The sequence below is a fragment of the Labrus mixtus genome, chromosome 7, assembly GCF_963584025.1.
Source record: "Labrus mixtus chromosome 7, fLabMix1.1, whole genome shotgun sequence".
Taxonomy (NCBI): domain Eukaryota; kingdom Metazoa; phylum Chordata; class Actinopteri; order Labriformes; family Labridae; genus Labrus; species Labrus mixtus.
In genome coordinates, this window is record NC_083618.1 from 12,091,700 (window position 1) to 12,116,332 (window position 24,633).

General features: G+C 39.4%; 1 protein-coding gene across 2 annotated transcripts in view; it reads left to right on the plus strand.

Annotated features, from left to right (window-relative positions):
• LOC132978005 (SLIT-ROBO Rho GTPase-activating protein 3-like) overlaps positions 1–23,235 on the plus strand; it is a 34,986-nt gene extending 11,751 nt beyond the window's left edge. Inside the window, exons 3-22 of one of the 2 annotated variants that reach the window (XM_061042983.1) lie at positions 3,604–3,766; positions 5,447–5,509; positions 9,224–9,415; positions 9,697–9,825; positions 9,933–10,154; positions 10,267–10,368; positions 12,152–12,349; positions 12,476–12,560; positions 13,600–13,627; positions 14,821–14,923; positions 16,252–16,312; positions 17,510–17,587; positions 17,880–18,014; positions 18,110–18,215; positions 18,288–18,515; positions 19,229–19,302; positions 19,409–19,589; positions 19,858–20,004; positions 20,134–20,449; positions 20,578–23,235. In XM_061042983.1, coding sequence (XP_060898966.1) covers positions 3,604–3,766; positions 5,447–5,509; positions 9,224–9,415; positions 9,697–9,825; positions 9,933–10,154; positions 10,267–10,368; positions 12,152–12,349; positions 12,476–12,560; positions 13,600–13,627; positions 14,821–14,923; positions 16,252–16,312; positions 17,510–17,587; positions 17,880–18,014; positions 18,110–18,215; positions 18,288–18,515; positions 19,229–19,302; positions 19,409–19,589; positions 19,858–20,004; positions 20,134–20,449; positions 20,578–21,042 — 3,076 coding nt within the window. In that variant the 3' untranslated portion in view covers positions 21,043–23,235. Of the gene's footprint in view, positions 1–3,603; positions 3,767–5,446; positions 5,510–9,223; positions 9,416–9,696; positions 9,826–9,932; positions 10,155–10,266; positions 10,369–12,151; positions 12,350–12,475; positions 12,561–13,599; positions 13,628–14,820; positions 14,924–15,901; positions 15,933–16,251; positions 16,313–17,509; positions 17,588–17,879; positions 18,015–18,109; positions 18,216–18,287; positions 18,516–19,228; positions 19,303–19,408; positions 19,590–19,857; positions 20,005–20,133; positions 20,450–20,577 lie in introns of both variants that reach the window. The other variant, XM_061042984.1, reaches the window with a different exon arrangement.
• The last annotated feature ends 1,398 nt before the right edge of the window (positions 23,236–24,633 follow it).

Genomic DNA, 24,633 nt, shown 5'->3' on the forward strand with positions numbered 1-24,633 from the left:
GCAGAGCAAAGCCCATTATCAAGAAGAATAATAATGACTGATTTTTGGTTAAAAAAGTGCAAAAAAACAATATCCTTATCTTTTAGTGACAGCGATAGAAGGTTTCTTTATAGGACTGTCATGAGACATGGATGATTTTGTCAAAACAGTTGTAAATGTCCTTTTCTACTTTTTTCTACTAAGTTAAAAAGATGAAAACTTGGTGCTATCAGAGCATGGTGGTTGACTCCAGGTAATGCCAAGTGCAGATAAAATATATTATCTAAGGGTAGGAAGGAAACCACTTGATTATCTTTAGTTAAAATGCCTTAATCAGGACATTTACGGTAGAAACACTAACAATCAGAAAAAAATGCCAACCTGTTTCGACAACTTAGGGTCTTCTTCATGCACTCAGACACCTTGAAGAACCAGTGTGGTCTAAACTTTTCAGTGTTTTTTCCTGATTGTTGGTGTTTTTTCCTGATTAAAATACAGGCATTTTAACTATATCCTTGTCTCCAGTGCCTGAAAATAGCCCTGTGGCTTGCCTTCAACTCTGCAATCTCCAAATTGCCCTGCTTAGCAAAAATATTAGAGTCTCTCGTAAATCACCAACTCAAGGAATTTCTCTCAATAAACTCTGTTCTAAGCCCACATCAGTCTGTGTTCAGATCTATGCACAGCACTTATATGTAGATGATACAATATTGTACTGTATTGCTAATTCTGCTCAGCTTGCCATGGAGAACCTGCAACATTCCTTTATGTTCTCCAAGTTGCACTTAACGAAAAGGATAATTGAAGCAGTTTTTCTCTCAGTTTTGGATTATGGTTATGTGGTCTATAGGCATGCCTCTTCCACTATGCTAAAGCCCTTAGATGCTGTTTACCATTCTGCGCTTAGATTCATTACCGGTGATAGCAACATGACTCACCACTGCATTCTTCATAATAAAGTTGGTTGGCCCTCCCTCACTGAGAGACGCAATAACCACTGGAATCTTTTTATCTATAAAGCCCTTACTGGAAAGCTTCCATCATATATCACCTCCTTGTTACATCTGAACCCTGCTCCATTTGTAACCCGCTCGAGAGAGAGGCTGGTTCTCCAGGTTCCTCATGCCAGGACTGACCTGGGAAAAACTGCTTTTAGTGTTAGTGCTGCAAACTCCTGGAACATTTTACAACAGGACCTGAATTTGAGCCCCTTTAACCCCTTATGGACACTTTAGAAATATTATTTTTAACCGCCCAATACCTGACTGTAACTGTTTTGATTTTAATTACTGACTTATCACTGTAGTAATTTCAAGCTTTTCAATTATTTTAGTGTATGTATTTTATTGTTCTTATTGCTCTTTTATTGATTTTATTTTCTGTAGTAGCTTTATCTCATTTCTCGTTGTTTATCATTAATGTATGTTTTCTCGGCATCATTGTAAATGAGGGTCGCCCTCAATGAGCTCTCCGAGAACTTAAATAAAGGTTGATGATGATGATGATTTAAATTTTCAGACATAGCTGCCACCATGTATTTATCAGGCACAGCAGTTTGAGCGTGCCCTTGTCCACATCCTCCTATAGAAACTGATTAGTAGGTTTTACAGCTAACAGATAGCTGGAAAAATATTAATCACACATGTAGTGGACAAGATCAGTAAAAAGATAAGAGGAACCACTTATCGATACAAAAGATTCCTCAAATTAATCATTAAAATATGACCTCTGATATTAGATAGATCTGTTCCTGTTATATTTGTGCTGTTGAGGCTGTATTTAGTTGGTTTGTTTATCAGTTGCTCTTTGCTTTCAGTTTTATTAATCATGTCTATCCATGGCTGTATCTTCTTCAGTCTGATCTTTGCTGTCTGTGTTATCCATCGTGTAAGATTGTTATATTGATTCTGAATGATAACAATGTTTCTGGGTGTTATTGGCTCGGCTTAGGGGGTGAATAAACCTACAGCTCTCTGTCTTCAGTAACACAGCTTGCAAAATGAAATAGGTAGATAGGTTTTAAAAAATCCATGTGATTGCTATAGTCAATGACATGTTAGTGTACGTTATAGCTAGCTCACCATTCATTCACTATCCAGCCATACAAATCAATGTCACTTTAGTCATTGCCTCACATTATCACTTATCTCCTCTCAAGTACACCCTCCTAGAGTTTGCTGCTTGAGGTTTTGGATGGTTGAAAATTGATGCTGGTAAAGCTTGGTGCTCTGTATTACTATAGCTGCTGTCTTCTGTTGTGATATGATAAAACACTTCTGTGGTTGGAAATCGGCAGCGAGAGCTATCAGGTTTTAAACTTACATTTGATTTTCCTCTTCCTTATCAACAAAGATCTTCAAAGTGATAAATCTTTCATCTTAATTTCCCTCATCTCCTATGACCAGTCAATACTGGTGAAATAAAGTTGAAGTTGGACTGGATCCCAGCGTAGGTCAGCTTTCATCCACCAGCAGGTAATTTTACACACAGGCTTTGTAAAAGAATGGACCTCACAATGGATGGAGGTTTAGAAACAGTAAAATGCTCTCTAAGATGAAGACAAACTCTGCGGTGTAAAGATAATTAAACTCACATGCTCCCTTGAGCAAGGAAGAAAGTGTAGTTAGCATGCCATGTGTTTGTTTGTATGTGTGTGTTGCAGCTGCCCCTTTTCTTCTTTTTTTGCTGATTCTTTGATAAATGTGAAGGGACCCCTTTACATCTAATATTTAAAGGCCAGAGCATGAAACAGTGGATTTAATGTAACATCTCTGCAGTCTGTCAAACACTCTTAACCCTCTTTTAGGTTTGAATTTATTTAAGAGTTGTGGGTACTCTAAGTTAAACAAATAATGCAACAATTGGTATGTTTAGGGCTTACGCCTCTTTGTCTACTTCATAGAGACACAAGTCAGTTTTTCTCGCAATGTGCCATATACTGTTTGGTGTCGATATTGCACTTGATCTCAGAGGCATCTCCAGGATTTCTGGGCTACAAGAAAAGATATAACATTGTGCCGTCAGTGACTCAGTAAACCCTGGCATATTAATAGAACTACAACTCCATTACACAAATTACCCATTTAAAGATTTTATTTTAAATGAAATTGTTATTTTAATGATTGATACTATTGAAAGTTCTACGTCTATTTCATAAGACAGGTGTTTAGACTGCACCCTAAGAGAAGATTGAATTCATCAAAAATTGCAGGCCAACTTCTTCATACTGTCTAAATTGCACACAAACATTGGCAGAGTTGGGATTTATTTATGCACTGGACCAGCATTTGTCTAGTCCAACACTTATATCCCAACATTGCTAATCTCCAACGTACAAATCCAAAGATTGCTAACGTCCAACACCTATATCCCAACGTTTCCAATGTCCAACACACAAATCCAAAAATGTCCAGTGTCAGACGCATAATTCCCACCGTTGCTAATGTCCATTGCATCAATACTAAGGAACACTTCCTCTATTGGGGCACTGGGTAGTCAGTCCGACTTTTCCCCGCACTACTACGCCAATGCTTGTTCTAATGTACGTAGGCAGCTTTGTATTTATTGGAAAATTAAAAAGTCATTTTTTTCCTGCATTGTAAAGTCTTTCCTTGGCTGTTTCAGAAAGGACCAGAATCTCCTGTCCACTGTGAACTGCTGGTATTTGGTCCTGGACCAGACCAGGCGGGAGAGCAGAGACCACGCCACTCTGAGTGACCTCTACAACAACAACGTCATTGTTCGCCTGGCACATGTGGGCGAGGATGTCATCAGACTTTTCAAAAAGGTCAGAATATGAGTTAAATGTTTGAGGGCATGTTACTAATGCACACAGTCACAGAAGGTTTTTGCTTAAATTGCATGACTGATGCTGGGAACTGGACGCCCCACCATCATAAATATGTAAAAATATGTACATATGCGTCAAGACATACTGATGGTCACACGGGGAATTTTTTGAATAGAATTACTTTGTCTCTTTTGGTGGCCTTTGATTTTGAATGACAACACAGATGTTTGCATCAAAGGTTAAACTTGCTTCTTTTTGCCCCTGCTTTAAAGAAATGACAGTATGATGGTGCAAAGCAGATTATTCCTACCCATCAGTGAGGCTTTAAAAAACGAAATATGGCCAACATTTCTGACCAATTTAGACACATCGCAGTAGACTGGTTATTATTAGAGTGCCAAGTGTCTTAAATAAAGCTCAACATTGTTTGAGGGAGATTTTTGTTTCTATTTTTAACCTAGCTCATTCAGCACGTGTATTTGCTCTCTCAACACGGTGCTCAGCTTCCTCCCCATATTCAGATCACTAACCTTCTTCTGATGCTCTTTACACAACATCATTCACATCATTTCACACTGAATTCACATTAACAGGGAGTCATTTAGTAACTCGCAGAGTGAAATTAGAAATAACTCCTTTTTTAATTTGTCGATATATCTTAGAGTACTTCTGTGTGACCCTGTTTTTTCTTGGTTATTCTCTCACATCTCAAAGGGTGTATGCTAAATGTAAGGTACAGTATGTGGAAGGGTAACAGAGTACCTGAGGTTTAGGGGCTGTGTTGAAAAATCTGTCGGTTTTCCTACATGAGTATAGTTTGACATCAGCAGGAATATGAGGTAACGTGTGCCCTCTAGGGGGCTCTGCACTGTCACTATGGGAGCAGTGATGAGAATAAGGTGGCTTTCAGCCAGCACAAACACAGTAACTAATAACTGCCTGCAGAGAAACTGTCTCCCTCTGCAAGAATTTGGCGACAGAAGTTCGGCAAAACAATAATCCTGTTATGCTGTATCCTGGTTCAGCTGCAGTTCTCTCTCTCTCTCTCTGCTAATGAATTACATATGTGGAGGCTGCAAATGAGTCAACTCTGGCATTTGTTAAGTCAAAGTTTAAATGCACTGAATGGGCTGAAGTTTAATTCCTGTCACATGTGAAACGCAAGGTTGCTGTTTTGACAAGTGGGCCCTGAGAGGTGGCAGAAAACCAGGATTGGTGGAGCTCAATGTCGCTCCATATGCCCTCAACAGGATTTCCCGAGTCACTCTCCACTGGCCCCATTCCTCCTCTCGGGCTGTAAGCCCCCTGTCATGGGACATGTCCAATTCATCATAGACTCTTAGCTCTTGTAACTGAGCTGAAATGGTGACACAACTCCTTGGGAAATGTTCTGCAGTTTCTCCGCTGTTCTATTTTTGTCTGCGCATGCACTCTGGGCATTGTGTTAGATCTTTTCTGGTGTAGAGAAATGACAGCATTTCAATGTCTGCTCACATCCCTCAGATTCAAATTATAACTGGAAAACAGCCCTTAAGTTTGACATGTGTGGTGAGGAATTTCTATGAAATAACCCAGCTATTAGTCTTACTGTAGATGTTTAAATACCTGAATTCTAATGTTTTTTTAATGTGCAATAATTGCTGTCCATTAAAACAGCCCTCATTTTCTCTCTTTCAGAGCAAAGACATCGGAGTGCAGATGCATGAAGAGTTAGTGAAAGTCACAAATGAGCTCTACACTGTAAGTAAACCAAAATAGGATCATTCTCCTTTTTGTCTGTACCAGCCTGCCTTTTATTACCTCTCTCTTATGTTAGCTGCCTGTTGCTCGTCAATCCTTTCCCTACCTTTTCCTCCCTAAACCTGTAACCTGTGAAGCAGCTGGCCTGACACTGCACACAGCAGATATGCCTTATCAGCAGCTCCCCCTCTAACAGGTCATTTCCTCCTTCTCCTGAGGTTGTGAGAGGAGAAAAATTAGCATTCCTCCTCCCTGTGTGAATCCGTTGAAGGAGAGAGCGTTCTTGCCCCTGGCTGTGCTTCAAGCAGGCTCTGCAGTCTGTGCTGCAGTGGTTCTCTGTGCTCACAGCAAACACGAGCTGCTGGAGTATTCGCAGCTAATGTAACATCTAATCACACACATCTGTCAGTGTGTTGGTTTCACTTTTCACTCTTTCTATTGTCATATGTCATACTGTACACACGAATGGGTAAACATGTGTGCAGCCATGACATTAAACACACATGAATGATGTGTGTGTGTGCTGGTGAAGGTATGAAACAGCTGATGACTCGCGGTTTAGTCGATGAAAATGAACTTGTGCAGAGTTATCATCTGCAGTGTGTGGGACACAGTGCAACAGACACCACACTGTTTGCTTCTGAGTCTTATTGCTGAGTTATAGTTGGCAACAGTTATTCTGCAAAAAAGGGTCAGTTCATATAGATGCAGCCATTTGCTACTTTAACACTGATCTACTTTTAAAATTGGGTATATATTGAGCAGACTAAAAATGAGAATATGAGAGCAGAGAGAGACACTGTAGTTGTAAATGGCTTTTTTTCTGTAGTTTGTCAGAGCTCAAAAATCCTTTCACAACCACCACTCAAATAGTTTTTGCAGAAGGTTTGATTTTATTATTTATGTTGATCATACTGTTATTTTTGTTACTATATTGGGCCTCCATTGTATATTATTTCCTGCAAGATAAATCTTCCATAAGTGTCTAAAACACATTGGAATAAGGTACTGAGTGTTCACCCCTTGTCTGCTTTATACAATATTTTAATTAACTTTTTACTGATAAATGATATTTCACATTTTGCTGCACTATTAATCATCTGCATTTAATCCGTAATGTTATCGAGTTGATAGTGCAAGTGATAAATCAAAGAAAATTGGAAAATTCAAACTGGGTTAGGACATGTATACCTATAACACATTTATCATTTGACTGACCAAAATGGATTGTGAAATATGAGACGCTCCTATTCCATAGTCTTTAAGGAACATGGAGTATAAAACAGAACGGTGCTCAGTGCTCAGTGATCTTTTACAGAACGTAGCAAATGACTTCACCAGGGATTTTGGTATCTGACTGTAAACATGAAGAGCTTATAAAAGAGATGCGCTAATAACAAACACATAATTGTTAATTGCCTTGTAATTTCAATGATTCTTAACAACTACTCACATACTTAAAGGATTTTCAGGATGAATAAATGTGCAGAGAAACACAAAAGATCTGAAGCAGCACAAGTCACATGCTAGAAACCACATGAGAAATTTTCTCACATGAAACATAATACAGCACTTTGTGGATATTGATTTTTTTTCTCCCTCTCTTCTTCATGCATTATTAAATGTCTGTCTGAAGCTCCCACGCTGCAAATTCCCAGCAAAAGGTTTACATCTTAAATGAACCTGAAATAAGTTTGTTTGTATTATCAGTTATATGTTAAATGTAAAATTAAGCTTGGATTCATCAACCATTGATCACCGGCTGTCTTTTTGAGGATATCAAGTAGTTACTGTGGGTTGTAGGGAAGGTTGCAGTCTGTCACATTGTAGCCTCCATCCTCCCTTGCTGATCGATCCCAATGTCCTCTGCACGTCCGCTTCAGTCTGGGTTGCTTGGAAACCAGAACTTGAGAGTGAGAGATGGAGGAGCAGATGTTGTTTAAACGCTCTGCTGATGCAGTTACTAGTTAAACATTCTCATGTGATCTCTTTGACAACGGGAAACATTAACTGTTTCAAAAATCCTTTAAAGCTGGGAGTGTAGACTGTATGTAGTGCAATGCAAACCCTGCTAATAATAACAAATGCCTGCATGCCTTTTATTTCCAGGTTAATTTGTAACCCGCTAACAGCTCTTTGGTAAAGGCAAACAAACAGACACATCAGACAGACGCACCACCAGCTCTGTTAGGAAACGCTGTGTGACACTCCTATGAGCACGATGAGTAAGCTACACTCCCTAATGCTTGGGAGTGTAATGAAAATAAATATAGTCTAGGATTACATAAGTTTATATGAGTTATATACTTGGGGCTGTGGGACATTTATAGCCTTATAAATAAGCATCATGACTTGTTTTTAAGGATAGGAGAACACTGGCTAGGTTTTATACATCTTATGTACTTTACCTTTTTTATTGATTTTCTGCTTCTTGTCACTCAAAAATACTCAAAGGTTTATTTCTGGGTCTTCTATGCCTTTATCTTAGAGATAGGACAGTCACAATCGAGTAGAGAAAGAGAGAGAGAGGGAATGACATGCTGGAAAGGGGCCACAGGTCAGAGTCGAACCCTGGCTGTCTGCTTGGAGGACTGTAGCCTCCGTACATGGGCCACATGCACCAACCTCTTGGCTATTAGTGCCCTTATACAGATGCTTTTTAACCTCAGCCTCAACCAAGATTATTCGTAAAACACCATCACAGATCCACTACACATCTCAATACCAAACCAATCCTCATGAGATATTTAAGGACCTCAAAATGTACTCTATGTCAACGTAAAGCTATTTTATGATGTTCCATCTTGGTGTCAGACACAGTTTTCCCGGATTCTCCTCTTCTACTAAGCGCTGAATCATTTGATGTTGACTTTAAATAATGACATGATCATTTTCTGTATTTTCTGGGTCTTTGATGCATGTGAATGAGTTTTGTTGGACATAGTACTTAGAGTTGGTCATTGGTTGAAATTGTATTTAGGTCCTGACAGAAATTAATAACTCATGTGCTCTGAAAAAGGAACAAAGAAAATCTGTCATTTGTAGCAGTAGTCAAAAACTTTGACCGATGTCTGCCACGAGGTACCAATTTGATGAACCAATCAATGCCTCCCTGTCTCCCCGCTCGATCTCCACCCCAATGCATGCACGAGCCCACACTCAAAGCGTGAGCTGAGCTCCGCTTCTGGACCAATGGCGCTTGTGCATGTAAGTGAGGGGCGTGGTTTTTGAGGGAGCACAGAGGGGAGGGGATGGGTGCAGACGGAGCACCAAGGGAATGCTACTTTCAAAATCATGCTAGTTTTCGATAAATTACCAACCCTTCCTTTAAGTGATTTTACAGTTGTGTGTGTCAGACATGTTTAGAGTGTCCCTTGACTGACTCATTTTGGAAAGAAATTAATTAAAATATTTTTTTAATCTATATCCTATTTCATGCTTTTTTAACCTTTTTTAACCTTCCTCTTGTCACATTCCTCTTTTGTGCTACTTCCTTGTCAACCTGTTGCTGTTCATAATGTTCTCACATTTAAGAACTCAGTACAGGAAATTGTTTCCACCATTGCTTGTTCGTTGCATTCTATTTCTATATTTCTGTGCCCATTTACTCCATCTCGGTTTGTAAATTCCCTTTTGATCAAAGAAAGTCTAGTTTGACCATGCTCCTGTTTGTGAGTGAATCAGTTGTTTGACATGGGGTGTGTGTCGTTACAGGTGATGAAGACTTACCACATGTACCACACCGAGAGCCTGAGTGCCGAGAGCAAGCTGAAGGAGGCAGAGAAACAGGAAGAGAAGCACATCGGAAAAGCCAATGACATCAGCTCGAGCCTTCTGCGGTACGGTCTGGATGAACGTCCACAGCGACGGAGCTCCGTCAAGAAGATGGAGAAAATGAAGGAGAAGGTGTGTTTGGGTGGACTGGTTTTAAACATGAGTGCTGTATATTTTTGTGTCTACACTCTTGTACAAATGATCTGAAAATGCATCTGTTGTGATGTTCTTGGATTTCACCACTTGCCACTTTCTCAAATGACACAGGAAATACGTATGGTACTGAGTACAACGTATACTGACATATCCTATTAGATATAACTCAAATAGATGTAATAATGCAATCTTTGAGTACTTTAAGAATCCATTTGACATCCTGTGTGATGGCTCTCTCTCTTCCTCTTTCTCCCTAGAGACAAGCCAAGTACTCTGAAAACAAGCTGAAATGCACTAAAGCCCGCAACGACTATCTTCTCAATCTGGCAGCCACCAACGCCCTGGTGGCCAAATACTACATCCACGATGTCTCAGACATGATAGATGTAAGTTGTTACTGTCAAAGCCAACTACTATCTAGTCTCAAGGCTTTTTTTGATAGCTATTTGCCTTTGCTTAGCTTTAATATTATTGTTGTAATTTTTCTACCCAGTGTTGTGACTTAGGTTTTCATGCAAGCATGGCTCGCACCTTGAGAACCTACCTGTCTGCAGAGTACAGTCTGGAGACTTCTCGCCACGAGGGCCTGGACTTGCTGGAGGGAGCAGTAGATGCCATGGACATCAGAGGAGACAAGCTGAAGTTTATGGACATGCACTGCCAGATCTTCTGTCCTCCAGCTCGCTTCGACTATCAGCAACACATGGGGGATGAGGTGAGTCTCTAGAGAGAAGAGCTAAGAGTCATTTTTTAATAATGTTTGTTCTGTAACCAGTCATGTTTTCTGTGAATGATACATCCTCCGGTCCTTTGTTTCTTAATCCCAGGTGTGTCAGGTGAGTGCACAGCAGCCTGTCCAGACAGAGCTCTTAATGCGGCATCACCAGCTGCAGTCTCGCCTGGCCACGCTGAAGATAGAGAATGAAGAGGTGAGAGTACACATATGTCTCAGAGGGGTGAAGGTAGCCGGTGTCAGTGCTGCATCTCTAACTCTCGCCAAGTGTGCTATGCACATTTCTGTTCTGCTGAGTCAGAAAAGGACATATGGCTAAATACACTCTGATTGAGATACAAAACTCATTAGGTATAGCTACTGGGTCATTATATCATCTTGGGTATTGTTAGTTGAAAATGGATTAACGATTGTCAAAGCTTGAAAATGCTGGTGAAAACGCAATCCTTGTTTCTTTCTGAGTTGCATGATGTGCCTGTAAATCATGAAAATGCTGTAATGTGTTCATTACAAAAAGCTGAGGCAGGGAATGATTGTCTTTAATTCAATCTGTCGATCAAATGTGACCAATTTAGAAGAACAAGAAAATGTCTTAAAACTGCACAATTTCTTGTCTCAATAAAGTTTATTTCCACTGAGGTCTTTTAAAATGTTTTGCACGTTTGATCTTTTATGACCAAAAAAAACCCCTCTGTTATAGAAGTTTTGTGCTTTAATAAAACTCTCATGTCTGTGTAGTAAACATGAAGCTTTAAGTCTTTAAGTTTAGAGATACATAAATACTAGAAACAGCAGACGGACACCACCTTCCATCAACCTTTAAACACATTAATGCACAAATGATTCCCCATAACTGCCTGTAAGACTTGTCATTTATTTACTGGTTATGAGACAGAACTTAATACTCATGTCTCTATATGACCTCCTAGGGCAAAGAGGATCATCTGCAACAAGATTGATTGTTTCTATATTGTTAGATTTATGCCTCGGACTCGGTGTAATGTGCTTAACAGCAACAAAGATTATCAATGGGTGCAACCTTTGATTGTTGAAGAAATAAGTATAAAGGAACTAAAAGTTCCTCACAGAAGCTTGAACAAAACCTGACCTTGTATGGATGGATTAATTAATTGAGACCAACAAGATTTAAACATGTCTGAGTAGTGATTTTTACTGAAACATAAAAAAGAATATTCTTACAAAAGTGTCAAACTCTTCCTTTCAGAAATATGAGACTCAAAGACAGTTAACTCAGAGAGAGGCATCCCTGTAAGTGGCAGATGTGTTCCATCATTAAGATTATTAATCCTTCAGTTTAACAATCATTAAACTAAAGGCACGTTTGATACATTTTAAACTGGGATTTGCAACCAGCTATTACTTCTGTCACTCTAATGCAGAACAGCCAGCCTAAGAACTGTCACCTTGCATTTATACTCCTCTCCTATCTGACGCTGACCTGTATGGTTGACTCTCATCCAGTCTACTGCCTCCACTGGGGGCCGTCACTGCATGCAGAGTCACGAAGGCCACTGAGACTCACAGAGACCTATTTAAAGGTCACCAGGGTGTGCGTGCGTGTGTGCCAGTGCCTGTCTGTCATGAATATGGATCTGCACACCGCCTCCCTTTCTACCTCACATGGAAGGAACATAGTTAATCTTTCATGTCACGATGCTTCATGCTAGCATGCTAGCATGCTAATTACTCTGCTGTTTACATTGTGTCAGTCAAAGTGCTGTGAAAATGGCCTGCAGAGGTTTCATCTTAGACTGTGCTGGTTTGTTTACACCATACAGCTTGTTTGTGACACTGTAAAGATGCACACCGGGTATAAAGACAGCATAATAAATTGCATTTATGAGAGCATCTTATCTAATTATTACAGATTCAATAACACTTTATTTACAAAATGCTAAACAGGATTGTGATGATCAAGATAGGATGTTTAAATTGTATTCATGTATTGTCTGTGTCAGGTGAGGAAGACTCTTGATGCTACCATGCAGACCCTTCAGGACATGCTCACAGTGGAAGACTTTGATGTGTCAGAGGCTTTCCAGCACAGCCAATCCACAGAGTCGGTCAAATCAGCCTCCTCTGACTCCTACATGAGCAAGGCCAACATCAGTAAGAGACGAGCCAATCAGCATGAGACCGAGGGCTTCTACTTCACTGTGAGTTGTCAGACAATGATTCGTTAAGGCACTGGTGCATGGAGGGTGTCACTGTGTCATACTCTACCATCACTCTTATCAAATTAATCCTGTTCACTTTTGTCTGCTTAACTGTTCCCTCCTCAGAAATACAAGGAGTACTTAAATGGCAGCAACCTCATTGTCAAACTGCAGGCCAAGCATGACCTTCTGAAGCAGACACTAGGAGAAGGTAAGACCTGTGAGATGAATAGTGCTGCCAATAGTTGGTCTATCTTTCACATTCTCTAAATATATATCTCTATATAGACCTAAATATGGTCATGTTTTCTTGCTTACATACACATATATACTTACAGTGACGATAAGGGTGTATATTATTAAGTCACTTGTCCAAGGGTTACATCATTTTTCAAAATCTTATGTGGATATACAAGTATAGCAATTATAGCCAATGGTGAGCTTTGCTTTAAGAAAAAGAAGATCAAACAATTCTAAAAAAAGACGCATTTGAGCTTTTTTCAGCTCGAGCTGCAAATAACAGAGTTCACAGAAGATTGAAACCACATCATGAATCTAAATTGGTTTAGAGCTTCATCTTTACTAATGGAAATATAACACGTAATTGACTTATCCTAAAATGGACATTCATTTAACAGGGTGACTATTTCTGAAATAAAAAAGATAGAAGTTCTGTGCTTGAAGTATAAAGCACACTGTTTTTCCAAATTCAGACTCATTCGAGGGCCTTGCAGGGTTGAAATGATGTGTGTCCGACATAAAGCAGGATTGTGCTGGAAGCTGCTTTACACATGAAGTGACCCTTGAACAAATGTTTCTGATTGACTGATCAAAGTGAAGCCTTCGTTTGTTTGCTGTACAGTGGGATGCATGTGTGTGTGCATTTGTGGTGCAGTTATCACGAAATCATCACTCCCAAATCAGCTCCCACAACCTCATGCTCTTGTTGCCCCTGGATACACTTTCCCTCTGCACAGCGAGCAGACAGGCCATCCCCTTCTGTGGCTCCTGTGCTGTTTCTAGGGCGACCGCTGAATGACCGCTGCCTGGCCATGACTCAAATGCAGCCATGGCGCTCACCCCATTGAGCCGGGCTGAATAGATGCCCTTTTTTCTCATAACACCCCTTTCCGTCTCCATCTGCCAGCCTCGTATAGTCAGCCAGCACTCAAGCGTACAGCAAACTTCTGTCATTGTAAAACTGGTGTATACTAATTTACCCTGTTTTTTCTACTATTTTTTCCTTTTAGGGGAGAGGGCTGAATATGGAACAACAAGGTAAGATATCCAAGACAAGAAGACGAATAAAGTAGGCAATGATGTGTAAAATCCTTCCTGTGTCCCTGGATGTGGCAGGAATGAGATCACAGTTTGGGAAAAGTCTCAACTTCCCCTCTTGTTTGTTGAACAAAGGGTTTGATTTTAATTAGAGAAGGAGGAGCTCAGAGTTATTGGATCGTTAAAAAAATATGTTTACATTAAGACATGTCATGTCAGAGAGATAATGTCCTGCTGATGTTCTATTTATGAACAGTTTTAGAAAATTAACAGATGTTGACAAGGCAGTATCATGACTGGTTGCATACAAGTTTGACTTTTACCTCAGTTTGATCTATACTACATTTTATATCTGTGTGTGATATTTCCTTGTAGTCATTGTCACTAATATTGATACATTTCGGCCTACAGTATTGCTGTATAGCGTTAAGTAGTCATGTCATGTAGGATAATATGTGTATTCACTGTCTTGTAGGAAGTTTGATCAGAAAATTGATACCACTCAAATGACTTTACACTAAACATTGATGCACGATTTACTTAATGTTAGCCTAAGTTAGCATAAGGATCACAAACAAAGGGACACAGCTAGCTTAAAGTTAGTAGTAAAAACACAGTTGTACTGTAGTAGTTTTAAATAAGAAAGAGCTAATTTTGTGAGAGGCTAGCTGTTTCCATCCATCTCTACCCTTTTATCTAATGTTTTTATGCCAAATATGTATCTTCCGCTCAGTGTTAGCTTGGGTTAGCACATCACTGAAATATAAGCAAGACAGCTAGCTGTAGTAGCAAGCAAAACCCCAATTTATTTTCAGCTGTTTGCTATAACACATGATCAAACAAACAATTTTTGAAATGAGCCAGGAGGCCAGCTGTTCTCCAATCCCAGTATTTGCGCTAAAATAAGCTAAGGTAAGCTTAGCTTAACTATTTGACTGTGAGTTTTATCTTAATGTTTACCTTCCAGTCTTGAAAATGGCATGATCTTTTTAAAAATTAGTAATTTTTTCCCAACATTTCAAACTATTCCTTTAACTTTTTATTATAATGTTATGAGGTGCAGATTACTGTGTGAAAGAAATGGCATCACCTACATTTTAAAACAATCTCTATTGTGATATGTGTTTATACCAAGGATATTGTTGTTGACCTATACCATGTACCAACTATTTAACCCCCCACCATCTCCCCAGGCCCCCCACTCTTCCCCCTAAACCCCAGAGAATGCGGAAGTCTAGACCTCGCTCCGTTTTTAACCGTAAGCTGTTTAACGGCAATATGGAGGCCTTCATTCAGGTATTAGCCCATCTGTGCTCTTTGTCTCTCCATGAGCTCAGCTGTCTCGCTAGCGGTCCTTTGGGGGTCCTTTTGCCTTTGCCCACTCTTATATCCAAATGTTGGCTCACTCACGCACTGACTTTCCTCTTGCTCACTGCCTCGTCTTTACAGTCTTGCAAATTTGGGAAAGACAGGGTCAGGTGAAAAGACAATCAAACATGTTCTGGGTGGGGATGTTTTGATTTAGTGAGCAATGCAATGGTGCAGGGTGTGCTTTTAGCCCTTTTTTTATCCTGAGTCCTTGTCTCCAGACACTGAATTAATTTGGATTTGTGTGTGTCAGTTGGCGATGCACCAGTAATGTTAGCTAGGCAAATAAACACATGGTCCCGTCCACTTTAATGCAGGAGTGTGCATGAGCACATCAGGATTCAGTTTAGCTTACATCTTTAAGTCTGCATATAGGAAAAGTTTAAGTTTCAGCCTTTTATGATTGAAAAGAGGAAAGTTTTGCCTGAAATATAACTTCAGTTTCTTACTTTTTTTTTTATCAGTATTAACTGCATCTTTGGACTTGATTGTTGGCAATTCTTACTGTATTCTCACATTTAACAGAAGTCATGATTAAATCAATAAATAGAGAACTATGGCAGGATTAATCAATTATGATATAATTTGTTTGGTTGCAGTCATATAAACCAGACATTTTCCTTAGACAGTCCTTGCGTGCTGAAAAAAAAACACAACACTTTTTGCAGCCCCCCCCCCCCCCCCCATCCCCATTTTCTCAGATAGCGCCCTCCCTCACTCCCACGCAGTTCCCCGCAGAGCTGTGTCCTCATGTCTCGCACTCCATAAGGCACTGATGCTTTGGCTCTTTTCTCAGTCCAGGCCTCCTCTTTTTCTCCCCCTGTATGATCTGTCTCTCTCACTAACCTGTTGTGGTTGTTGTTGCCTCTCTTCTTCTGTCTCCGTGCCTTACCGCTCTCTGCCCAGGGGAAGAAGGAATGTCCGAGCCAGGAGTCAGGTACTCTGTCTAATAGTAGGGTGGGATCATTGCGTTCAGTGTGCTTAACATCATTTCTGTGCATCTGTCCTGTTGGCATTCCTGTGTAAATATAATATCAGATGATGCAAATGGCAACACTGCTTATTTTTTTAGATATGCATTTATTTTTAAAATCCTTAAAAGATAAATTTTTTCATCACTCTGTTAAGTTAATGCTTCGTCTTTAAGCTTCTGGTGTTAATGCCCCTTTGTTGGAATGACTATTTATTTTTTTATCTTTTCTGGTTGTGTTTTTTATTTTTTTCTCTCATGACAATTATTTTAATCCCTCTGGTAGGACTCAGGGCAGCCCATACCAGTGGTTGTTGAGAGCTGCGTTCGCTACATCAATCTGTACGGTAGGTTTTCTGTAGTGTTCATATCTCTCTCTGTAAAATTACTCTGAGCACTTGAACCTTTTCTTTATGATACTCAGGCTCCACAAGCTTACATTGATGTTATGAAGATAATTGACTCCCAAAGTTGTGTCACGGGATCATAATATGATGTCACTGAGTGTTAATCTGCAGATTTCTGAGTCTGTGAATTGTATTAAAAGACTGTATTAAAAAATGTATTGATCATGTTTTATGCCATAGTTCCTGGTGCCAAGGTCGACACCTTTGAGTTAACTCTTTCTGAAGCTTCAGGAAGTACTGGGGTAGAATTTGCAGTGCTGGACGTCCTTGTCCATTATTACAAACACACAAAAGGCTGCTGATACAACTGGCCCAGCTGATACAATTGTACAGAATTAGTGTATCACCACTTGTTTCAATATTAGGAAAGAGGGATAATGCATTATGATGACTTTGTGTTGGTGTAAGCTAATGTATAGCATGTCTACCTGGTGTTTTATTTTTATCTTTTTGCAAAACATAAATCTTAATGGTACTTAGATATGGTAAAAACAATAGTCAGGAAAGTGCAAAAAATATATTTTAGCTCCTGGTTTAGTTCCAGATCCTCCAAAGTTGTTATATTATATCTGGTCAAAAAGAGCCCAAACCGAAGCAATTATTTTACTTTGCTAAACTAGCTGACAAAGTCTGTCAAATTGTTTTGCAGAATACTTTCATGTTAAAATAAACTCAGTCAATAAAGTGCTTATTAATGCAATTATTATAGGGAAGTCAGGTGGGAATATCATTTTATTCAGAAATGATAAACACAAATCACAGAAAATGTCAGCCAAGTTCTTTGACCAATTAGTCCAAAAACATCCTCTAGTAAGGAAAAGCCTTGATAGTATATTACCTTCCTCCATTCATTCTTTACTACCGTTAGCGTGGAGTAATTGAAATCCAATTCACATCATTTATTTTTGACCTTTTTTGTCACATATTTACAGTACAAACCCACATGACAATTTGACCACAATGGAAATTTGTTATTTAGATTTTCTGTTTGTTTTTTCTGATTTTACTTTCTAACTGTAGTGCTGGGTGTAAACTCAGTGAAAAGTAGTTACTATTGTTATTCTGCTAATTTACAAATATATCATTTAAAGGACGTTCGTACTGTTCCCTTTTTAACACTCCCTTTTCTATCCGCAGGTCTTCAGCAGCAAGGTATATTTCGAGTTCCAGGCTCCCATGTCGAAGTCAACGACATTAAGAATGCATTTGAAAGAGGTCAGTCCCACAGCTATTGGCCTTCTTCTCTTGATTGATTTTAAATTGCATTTTGTCCACCTCAAATGCCAGAATAAGAGCCTGTGTGAAACATGTTACCCTGTAATGGTCATGTAAACCGGTTTAGCTGCATAATACATAACATTAGCATCTTGAATTAATAATAAATGAAGCACTTTTAATGTTTATATTAAGTCCAACCTTAAACTACATGTGAAATAGTCACATCTTACATGAACACAGCAAGTAGTGAGAGATTAATAAGTGGATTAAATGTCTGATATGTCTGCAGGAGAGGATCCACTCGTGGATGATCAGAGCGATCATGACATCAACTCTGTGGCTGGTGTTCTTAAGCTCTACTTCAGGGGTCTGGAAAACGCGCTGTTCCCTAAAGAGCGTTTCCTCGACCTCATATCCACAACCAGTGAGTCACATTCCTGGAAAAGCGCTCGAAATCCAAGTTTAACTACTATTTTTTTGTCATTTCCTGTTTTTATTTTTTTTTCAATCTTATTTCAGAGCTTGACTCTGGTGCAGAAAGAGCTCATCACCTCCAGCAGATCGTTGTGACTCTTCAGCGGCCTGTGATCATCGTTATGAGATACCTGTTTGCATTTTTAAATCAGTACGTCCTCTCCTGCCAACTTTCACATGATTGATACTTAAATAGTGTCACTAATTTCCTCTGTCTCTCTAGTCTCTCTCAGTACAGTGATGAGAACATGATGGACCCTTACAACCTGGCTATATGCTTTGGTCCCACACTGATGCCGATACCAGATGACCAGGACCCTGTGTCCTGTCAGGCGCATGTTAATGAGGTCATCAAGACTGTTATCATCCACCATGAGCTCATCTTCCCGGCCCTGCGAGAGTTAGAGGGACCTGTGTATGAAAAGTGCATGGCTGGTGGGGAGGAGTACTGGTTAGTATCTTCACTCTTATTTAAAGACTCAGAGACTATTCAGTTTCTCTTACATTGAGCACAGAGCCAGAATGATTTAAAGGTAATGTAGAACTTTATTATAGTTAGAGTGACATCTAAGCAGCAGACAAATTATACCAAATTATACCTTTTCTACTAATAAGTCAAGCAAAATAAATATGTTCATGTTCGTTTGATTTTATGATATTGTTTTTGACATTTATAACTTTATTATTTTGAATCAAAATCCAGCTCAGAATCTCACATTTCTCTTTGCAGGTTAAGTTTCCATTTTCTGTTTTTGCTTTTGAGATTACGTTTAGATTTTTTTTCTACTAACAACTGAAAATACAAAACAAATATTTATTCATTTAAATGACCGTTTATTTAGTTTAGTTTTAGTTTATTGGCACATTGTTGAAAAAAAAGAAAAGAAAGTCAGACAGAGAAAATAGTTGAAAAAGATAAATTTCATGTGCAGGTGAGTTAGAAACCCACTGTGGGCTTGTCTCCAAACCTCACCTAAAGAGATAAACAAAGATATAAGACAAGCAACACTAACAATATAAAGTAAAATATAGACTGACATAAATATATTTTACCTATTCAAAATGACGTGAAACATTTATTATTCAGCAGAACTCGTAAAAATTGTTGAAAGAAGGAATGTCTGTTTAGTGTGCCTGACTGTCTGTGTGTTCTTTTCCGTGCAGTGAAAGCCCCCACAGTGAGCCAGGAGCTCTTGATGAGGTAGACAACGGTACAGGACCCAACACTAGCGATGAAGGTGAGTCACCAGAAACAGACTGCTGCTGCACCTGTAAGAACTGAAATAATCGGAGGCTTAGTTACATTTTTCTCCCCGATTGTATGAAGTATTTTGTGTGTCACAGAGTTGGAGCAGATCGAGGCCATAGCCAAGTTCGACTATGTCGGCCGGAGTCCTCGAGAGCTTTCCTTTAAGAAAGGAGCCTCTCTCTTGCTGTACCTGCGAGCCTCTGAGGACTGGTGGGAGGGTCGACATAATGGCGTTGATGGGCTGATTCCACATCAGTACATTGTGGTTCAAGACATGTGAGTAAAACACATTTTGACCATAGGTTAGCACGAAGGTTATTTCTGAAAAGTATTGTATATTGTATTCCAGGGACAGATAATTTATTTATTTTGTCTGAAAAATAATGCTTATGACATAATTGTTTTTGTAGTCAAGTATCCTTGTGTGTGCTGTCAGATTAAACTTTTACAAAAGGTCGATCTTTCAAATTAAAAGCCAATATGAACATTTCCTGAGGACAGAAGCTGATAATGGAAACCAGTCTCTTCTGTTTGTCTGTATCAGGGATGATGCATTCTCAGATAGCACACAGAGGAGTGATAGCACAGCCAGCAGTGGACCACACCACGACGAAAGAGCTGGATCTAGAAACGAGCACCAGTCTCCTGGCGAAAACACACCTGAGCACCGGTTTAGAGTAGCATTGGGAAGGTGGGGTTTCATTTACTCTCTTAAATTTCTTTAGTAATAATCTCAATAAATACATTTCATCTTTGCACTTAAAATTTCCAAGCTAGTTTCTGGAGTCAAGTACTAACATAAAACTGTGATTTCTCTTAGGGTGAGGGTGCGATCAGATGGAGCTGTAGGCCCTCGCCACAGGAACAACACTGACAGTCACAGCCCCAGCAGAGCTGCAGACCTGCCCCCCAGAGTTATGCCTCGGCCCTGCAGCCCACACAAAATATCAGTTAGCAGGGGTCCGACGGACAGCCCCGAGAAACGCCGTCTCACCACATTTGGCAGTGCCGGCTGCATCAACCACCCGGACAGAAAGGCCTTCATCGAAAGCCACTCTCAGCGATCCTCACCCAGCACCACTCGGCATGCAAGTTTAGGAGATCACAAAACTCTGGAGGCTGAGGCTCTAGCTGAGGTGAGTGTTGATTCTGAATAAACTTGAACATCCTAAGTGGAACCATGTCCTTGCTTTTCATTGACTAAATTGTTTGAATTTAATTTAACAATATAAATATTAATTTTTCCTTCTGATTATATTTATAGGACATCGAGAAAACAATGAACACAGCTCTTCATGAATTGCGTGAGCTGGAGCGACAGAATGTAGCTAAGCATGCCCCTGATGTTGTTTTGGACACACTGGAGCCCCTCAAACACCCCAGTGGAGGCCAGGACCCGCCTGGCAGCCCTCTGCATACCATGGTGATCAGAGACCCAGATGCAGTCCAGAGACGCAGCAGCAGTAGCTCCTCCTCTGAGACCATGACCACTTTTAAACCTGCTCTGTCAGCACGCAGACCAAACGCACCTCTAAGACCCCCACCTGTCAGACCCGTCCGGCCAGCTCCTGTGATTGGACAGGGTCAGGTACCACCCCGCTCCAGCAGCTCTAGTTCCTCTGGTCTAGGCAGCCCAGGCATCACACCGACTGACAGGATCTTTCCCAAACCTCCCTCCCCTTCTCCATCCACCTCCTCCTCCTCCTCAGACAAACAAGGTAACATGTAGCTCCAGTCAGACACAAGTCAAGTGGTGGAAGAACATTGCTGTTAACTGAGTGATTTGACACCTGGTCTGTATGCTGAATATTTACCAGTAATCTTGTACAGTGTACGACAGCTATGGCTGGCGTCTGAAAGCTTGTTGGTGGACATGTCGATGTGCTCTTTTGCAATATTATACATGAATGGGATTTAAATGTATGAAAAAAATAATTGTATACAATGAGACATGCTGGAAATAAGGGATGCACTGGAAAATAATTCTGACTGAAATCCTACAATGGAAATTCTCATCATGTTGTTTACAAAAATGAAGAGAACTAAGGATTTATATCTGGTTTAATGGTCAATAAGAAAAAACTATATTTTACAACTGGTCCCATAGACATCCAGTCTAGTTGCTGGTGGTTAATGTAAAATATAAAAGTATAAGTCCTCAGCTATACCACGGAAATTCTTTGGAGAGTCCACATGGAAAGCACATTACAGCGAGTTTAAGATTTAAATACCATGACTGTGTACAAAATCACCCACTATATCTACTATACAGTATAGGATACTATATTAGCTCTCTGCCATTTGAATTAAGTGTCTGAATTCTGAGTGGGACACTTTACATCAATGTATCCTTTTAAAAAATAACAACAACAGAACTTAACTAAACATTTTGTGTGCAATGCATGCAAGTTTTCTCTGTAAATGATCCCACATTGGAATGTTACATTACATTTTTAGATTCATAAATAACCGTCATGTGATTCTACACCTGTTTGTGATCAATAAAAAGAACAGTGGGTTGTGGGAGATACATGTATTGTTTGCTATTAAACAACAATTAGTGTCTTTTATCTAAGGAGATGTGAGTATGCGAACAGGGAGTGATTTCAGACACAGTCCATGGCTAAATTATAAGACCACATTAAGCTGCAGTTTTTTTAGTGTCCACTAGATGCCGTCTATAAAGAAATTGCATCTGTTTTTGGACCTCCATTTAAAAAAAGAAACTGATTTTGGCATCAGTGACTGGTGCAGTTGTAGCAGACAGCAGTCTGCTTCAGTTTTCACCTCATTCCACCTACTCACATACAGCTCATTCCACCTACAACACCATCCCATGATTACTGAGGATTAAGGGATAAAAGCAACACCTAGACAGTACCAACTTTCAGCGGGATTACCTTATTTTTCTTCCAACATACCAAATGGAATAGTTTTAAAAAAATGCTATAATTATACAAAACTTCTACACAAAATATCTTGATCTACATGGAAATATACTAATTAAAAAAAAAATCTCCAATACATTTTTTCTACAAGAAGAATAAGGAGGTCCAATGCAAATGTCCCTGTAAAACTAGCCAGAGGTCAGCGCTGTGGTTTCAGCTTAGGTATGTCAGCACCTAAAGCACAAATGCAGTCATGCCAGTAGGTGGCCAGGATTACCATCAGTGGTAGCATGACTGGCCACTAGCCTGGTTAACTGGTAGCAATGGAGCAGCACAAAGCAATTGCATCCTTAAACTGAGCCTCTCTTTGTGACATTTTCTCAGAAGTGGACCAGGACTGCTGCTAACCCACTGGGACTCTGATATTTGGCACATTCAAAGTCCAAACGGGGTTTTCCTTGGCTCTAGAGGGATGAAGTTTTACAGACACATTGAGAATTGAGTGTACATTATAGACATATCATCCCTATAACTAACACAAGAAGATAAAATAATTCTGTTCTTACATAGTCCGCTCTCTATAAGAAAACATAAGTTGTGTTACCTCAAAAAAGTAAAACGTTCTCCTACAATTCAATTCAATTCTAATGCACTTCTAAATACTACAGGGAACTGTGCTGCATTTGTAGGTCCTGTGTTTTCATTTGGATGAAGTTGTACTAGAAACATGATATAGCACATCAATATCATTGAAGATTACATAATGTCTAGATTGCACACAGTCAGTCCAGGCTGTGTTGGTGTTTAGATGAACTTGTTTACGATTGGTGGTATTTGTCTGTCTTATAAGGATGATCAATATATCTTTAAAGTGTAATAGGTACATTGGAGTGAATATATACATGCTCTTACAGGATACTTGTACAAATAACATTGTATGATAGGAACAGGATATATTATCATGTCTAGTCTGTAGATTTTTCTTACTCTTATCCTTGCACAAACATTAACAAAACAATAAAAGAATGAAACCTTACAGGCACATCTTCTTTTATTGTGTCATGATTGATATCAACGTGCTGAATTGAGATGACTGAAAATGAGGGAGCCAATTCTTCTTGGAGATGCATGCCTGCAGTTTGCAGAATGTCTGACATCACAGCACTACTCATCAATATACAAGTGACTGACTCAAGTGGTTTTGTACTGCCCCCTACTGTTCAGCATGCATTTTATCCTTATCAAGTTAAAAGATGAGCATGAAATAATACCACTATAACGCACCCTATAGTGTCGTAAAATGCTACCAGGTTATCCTGGAGAGTTGTTTTACTGCAGGCAAATCTTTAATGTCCCATCTTCCACAAAATTCTGAATATTGTGTTGATGGTTATTCTGCAAGGTAACATCCTCCCACTGAAAAACCTGTTAATAGTTAGTGAAAAATAACCAGTATCACTTTTGATAAAATTGTGTTTTACTTGAGGTTTTCTCATTTTAAGCTACTTTATTTCTATAAATGCTTTCAGTAATGTTTAATGGTGCTTAAAATGTTAAGAACAGGTAGTATGGAAATGTCACTTCTTGAATTAGATTAAACAATCAGACTGAGGAGAAGTTCAAATAAAATGACTTAAACATTTAAATGTTGCCATACCTTAATGCATTCATGATAATCCTGTAGTATAAATATTTTTTTAACACTCTGAGAGAGGCTGTCCTACAAAATGAGGTCTACTCTTGTTACTTAGAGAATGTTTAAAAGTCAATGTACTCCAACTTCTGTTAATAAAATAACTTTCACTTTTTGAATTGTTATTCGATATCAACGTAAGAAAGTTACTAGCACAGTTACCACTTATTATGCCCTGGAGATGGAGGCAGTCTCATCCTGAACATTTAGAGACAAACACTAACCAAGTGTCATCCAAGTGCTGACTATGCATGTCACCCTGTTTTGCAGTGAGAAATTAAGAGCACCAAACAACACACTTGAAGCTCGGAAATAGTTTTTTTTCTTTAATCACATAATTATTTTAAGATTATCTGTTTTGTAGCGGTGGTAGAAAAAGTCAAGTAGGTCGCTGACAGTTTGTTACGTCTGTGTCGAGTCACAGCTCATAGGCTGTGACTTACTAAATGTGTTCAAACGCCACTGATAAAGAGCTTTTTGTTTATTTCTCCTTTCATCATCACCGCAATGTTGAGGAAATAGTCACACAACATCTCAACAGCATGTCAGCCACTGTTGTTTTAATCTTGCTTGTCTGTGTTTTTTCTAGGCTTGTGCACAAACACATGTGGCCCTCAATCCTCTCCCCCACTGCACATATTTGATCATTTTAACTGGATGACTTGCTGACGTTGAGGCCAATGCTGAGAGAAATTCTAAACTGGAAAAAATAAATAGATTTGACTTTCTTTAGCTAAGG